We start from the raw sequence: 5,000 nt of genomic DNA on the forward strand, positions 1-5,000 counted from the left end.
GTGCAATAAAGAAAAGATTGTAAAGCAGCTCTCCAAGGAAGCACAAAGTAGGCTATTCACTGTAAAAAGATAACGTTGTGCCTTCACGTTCTGACCACCGCAAAAACGGGACATTGGATTGAGCACACTGTAAAACATAATTATATTATATTATAATGTTTGGAGCAAACATGTATCTGTTAATATTATGGGCTCATTGGGCTGTATGCAGAAAAAATACATTTACTGCACCCAGCATTTAGCTTTTCAGAGTGGTCGTGTTGGAGCGCCTCAGTTCGGCTGCAGAAGTCATGTGCAACTTCTTCCAGAGAGATTGATTGATTGATTGACTTTATTAGAAGTTTGCATAGGAAGAAGTTTCATGACAGTACAGTTCACTGGTACAAGGTCAACTAAAAGGAGATCCCAGTAAGCTTTTCGGCTTATTTACACAGAAAACCTTTATGTATCTCATATAACATTGAATGAAGGACAGATATAACTCCATCATCATTTGCAAAAAGGCCCCCACCCCCCTCCTCGCAGGGGAGCACTTTTTTCTGCGATTTTCAGGGACGCCACTGTGTAGGAGTACCTCGAGTCTCAGGTACCACCTATACGCAAAACATCACAGAGCTTCATTTTTAATTCAATAAACAGAAACCCGTTCTCAAAGACTCACTTCTGGTCATTTTCTTTGTAGCACACACATATTTTGAATGCCTTCGTCAGAATTCAAATGAGCCATTTTAAACGCGATTCATCACGATTAAAGGTGATTGCACACTGCTGCGTTTTTCGGGCCGAATATCGGAGTGAATTTCGGAGCACGCAAATAAAAAATCAACCTCACGTTATGTCAGTCACGTTTGCACACTGCCGCCCGTTTCGCGCACCACACGGTCCCTTGCTCTCTCTATCTCGCTCTCTCTCCTTGCCCTGAAAAACGCATTTCGCAACGAAAAACGCAGCAGTGTGCAACCAGCTTAACTCCAGGATTGGAGTGCGATTAATCACGATAAAAAAAAAAAAACGTTGCCCACCTATTTATTTTATATATATATATATATATATATATATATATATATATATATATATATATATATATATATATAGGGAGTGCTCTCTGTCAGTTTACAGCTGGGCAAATAATAACATAGTTTATGGGGGAGTGTCTTGTCAGTTTGGCCATAACATATATCATTCCTGTGTCAATGAAGTGAACTTGGAGTTATGTGCTGCAAGCGGTCCAGCTATTTAGTCCTGATACAAACACACTCACATGCACGCACACACGCACAAACGGGTGGACGGACGGACGGCATTTGCTGGACGCTATCCCATAACTCCTGTTGTCCTCTTTTTTTCTCCCTCTGGCTCACATGTTTTCTCTTCTCTGTGCTTCCGTCCGCTCTCTCTCTCTCTGTATGTGTGCGTCTCCGTCTCCCTCTGGGCACGTCTGGACTGGACAGAATGACCAAGTGTGACGTGAGGAACTACCTGGAGAAGATCTACAACGTTCCCGTGGGAGCCGTCCGCACGCGGATCCAGTACGGTGAGTGTTTAGCCCTGCACGCACACATAGGGTTGGGATCTGGAACACAAGGAACCGGATCCAACATTGAGGAACCGGAATCGGTTCCATCACATTTGGAACCGTTTCCAGAACCATTTTTATCTACACTGTCTGAGCTGCTACTCTGTGTATACAATCTGATCAAACTTTTTAATTTCAGGGACCACCATAACTCTCAAGAGTTATGGTGGTCCCTGACCCTTCTCTAAGGGACCATTTGAAACCCCCTGTAGGAATAGTTAAAGGTAACCGTTAACGAATCTGACACACACACACACACACACACACACACACACACACACACACACACACACACACACACACACACACACACACACACTAAAACTAGTACACATAAACTCGCTTTTATATTGTGTAAAGTGTATTACCTTGGAGTTATTAGGTATTTGTGATGTATCATGGATGTTCTATTTTTGTTGTTGGTGTCTTGTATGTAGGGCTGTCTTCTAAAATTCTACGAATCTGCGCGCCATTTTAAGCCCCCGGAATCGACGCCAATTGTCCATTGTCCATACTTCCTACTACTTGTACTAGACTTAAAAATAAAACCAGTTCACGTGACTTGAAAGTTGCCTTGGTCATATTACAGGAGGCTCTTATTTTGAAGCTAACCGCTTTGAGAGGAAATGCGTCGAAGTGTTTTATTCTACTTTTTGCAGCTAGAGCAGCCAAGAAGCAGCCTCTCGATACACTTCACTCACTGCCGCTGAGTGTGGCACTGTGGTGGTGTTCTCAGGCTGTGTACTGTGGTGGAGTAGAGGACTTCTTAAAAAGTTTTAGATTAAGACAATTTGCTTGCATTGCGATGCAGCCGTGTGCCGTTCTGCATCGACGCAGTGATGTTACATAATTGTTACTTTTAGCCAACGTTTGTTGTTGTTTTTCCTCCTGAAGGAACGGGGCTAAATCGTTAGCATGCTAGCGCTTTAGCCCTGTTCCTTTAGCCTTGGAGAGGCATAAAATCATTACAATCAGGCAGTTTTCAAAGCAGAGAATCCACCAATCATATGTGGTTTATAACAGCTGTTGTACTGGGCGCTACTTTCTATCAATGCGTTGCGTCTCCACTCCAGTCACTGCAGCACCACCTTTTTCTTTTTTTTTTCGTGTCGGAATAACCCCCGCGACTCGAGTCGACTTGATGAATCCTGAGTCGAAGACAGCTCTACTTGTGTTTGCAGCAAAGACAGTGTCATTTTTATTTCTGCCTCATGGCCAGTTCCCACTTGTAAAAGAGACTGTGTCTCAATGTGTTTTTACTGGTTAAATAAAGGTTAAATAAAAATAAAATACACACACACACACACACACACACACACAGGCAGCTGTTGTACTGACAGAGGCATGAGTATGCCACCAGTGTCCATCAGAGCTTCGCTGTCTTCCTCAACAAGGAAGGGCATAGTACTGAAATAAAAACTAGTACATTGAGAGTACCTACGGTGAGTGATTATTTATTACCATACCACCTTACCACGCCATCCGTTTGGCTTTGACACAAACCTTTTACAGGTTGGTTAAGATGCAAACGCTGGAATATTGCTGGTAAACTCATAGACGTGAGACTACAAGACAACCACTTCATTTATTTAGTTTTAGTTTTTGCTGAAAGCACCAAGAGTAATTTCTTTGCTTGGCACTTGGCACAGTTTTTTACTGAGGTATGACAGTGATGAGAGGATAGAGCAGTGGTTCCGTGTTATACATTTTGTATAACACGGTTCTATTGTGAAAATAGCAGATCTACATGCTCACAACGCCTCGCAACTATTTTCACAATTTCTGCCTCTAATATTTGACAATTTGGCCAACTTTTAATTTGTCATTTTTGAGGTATTAAAAAGTCCTTAAGTTGTCACTTTAGAAATGTGCAGATACCCTCTATACACTTATGGTGGTTTGTTTACTGTTGAGAGAGAAAACAACGTTGCGCATTAGGTTACTCATCTGGGGACCTTCCAAAAATAATTTGGGGACCCCCTGGGGGTCCCGACCCACAGGTCGAGAACCACTGGGATAGAGAGCGCGGATGAAGCACAGCGCCGGTCTTGAGCCCCGGGAATCGAACCCGGCGTGTTTGAGATTAAACCAGGGCTGAGCCTCCAGCGCGGTCTCCAGATGGGAGCACGTTTTTAAGCTGCGCGATGTCAAATTAATTCTGCCAAGAGGCCACGCACCACTGCACCAGCAGGCGTCAGCGGCTACCGGCTAATTTAGCACTCGAGCTAGCCAGCTTTGCCATTGACGCGCAGCAGCGGCCGTGTCTTCGAGGAGGCTAGCCGTGGCTGGCGGTGGTTAGCGTGCCTGACCCCGGGCCCCCGCCCTTCACCACCACCACCCCCCCCTCCCCAAACACACACACAGCTGCTTATCTGACAATCTGCTTGCTCTAGCACTCTGACCTCCAAACGTCCCGGGACACTCCACACTCTCTCTCCACACATGCATATTGTCGTTGTCGGGTGGAAACCTCGTATCTCCAAGTTTCAAATTTGTATGTTCTTTCGCAAAGCAAAGTCCTGCTTCATCGTACAAGGCTGTTGCACAAAAGTAGTGAAAACAGCAGATCTACAAGCACACAACACCTCGCGGTGCGAGGCGTTGTGTGCTTGTAGATCGTCTGTTTTGACTAGTTTAGATCAGTTTTAAAAGGATGAATGCAAAACGAACGGTTTTGGACATACAAGGTTTTCACCCGACAATGACGATATGGTACTTACTTTAATGTATGGCTTCAGGGCCGGAGTGGGCAAAACACAGTTACACAACCTACAGCCCCCCCCCCAACCTCCCCTCCCCTTTCTTTTTAACAGTTGGGGGATGATCATAGAGCTTGGCCCGTGTTATGTCATCGACTAAATGATCCTCTTGGCTTTTTTTACGATGGAGGAAACGGTTTGGGTTTTTGCACAGGGCTTTTTCGCAGGGCTCTTTTACACGGCTAGGAATTTGCAAGCTCATGGAAGAGCAGTGAGGGAGAGAGAGAGAGAGAGAGAGGGGACAGGGGGTGTCTGCGTGAGGAGGAGAGGGACGGGCTGGACGAGCCAGGCACGAGCCCACTCAGTTTGGGGCCTTGAAGGGCCATGAGGAGCCCCCTCTAACTCTGGAGAGAGAGAGAGAGAGAGACGTGAGAGATGCGGGGCGGGGCGGGGAGTGGAGGGCGAGAGGCGCCTAGCCCTGTTACATGGTGCAGGACCCATTAAGGCTGTGTTTATTAGGGTTGTGTCTTTAAAAGCTCGGGGAAAAGGAAAGCCCCTCGGGAGGGAAGAAAGCAAGTGAACGATGGAGAGAGGGAGAGAGAGAGGGAGAGAAGGAGAAAAGAAGGCGAGAGACTCCGGGGCCCCTGGCGTTTCTCGAGGTGCGTCAGAGTAGGTATCCCTGCCTGCGTCAGGAGTTCCACTCCATTGGCAGCGTAAAAGACGGC

General features: G+C 45.9%; 1 protein-coding gene across 1 annotated transcript in view; it reads left to right on the forward strand.

The window, feature by feature from the left end:
- The window catches only part of mrpl23 (mitochondrial ribosomal protein L23), an 89,607-nt gene that overhangs the window by 31,864 nt on the left and 52,743 nt on the right, over nucleotides 1-5,000 (forward strand). The window contains exon 3 of the mRNA XM_080737814.1: nucleotides 1,452-1,534. Within this exon, the coding sequence (XP_080593940.1) occupies nucleotides 1,452-1,534 (83 nt within the window). The remainder of the gene's footprint in view (nucleotides 1-1,451; nucleotides 1,535-5,000) is intronic.

This window comes from Nannobrachium achirus (genome assembly GCF_963921795.1).
Source record: "Nannobrachium achirus genome assembly, chromosome: 11".
Taxonomy (NCBI): domain Eukaryota; kingdom Metazoa; phylum Chordata; class Actinopteri; order Myctophiformes; family Myctophidae; genus Nannobrachium; species Nannobrachium achirus.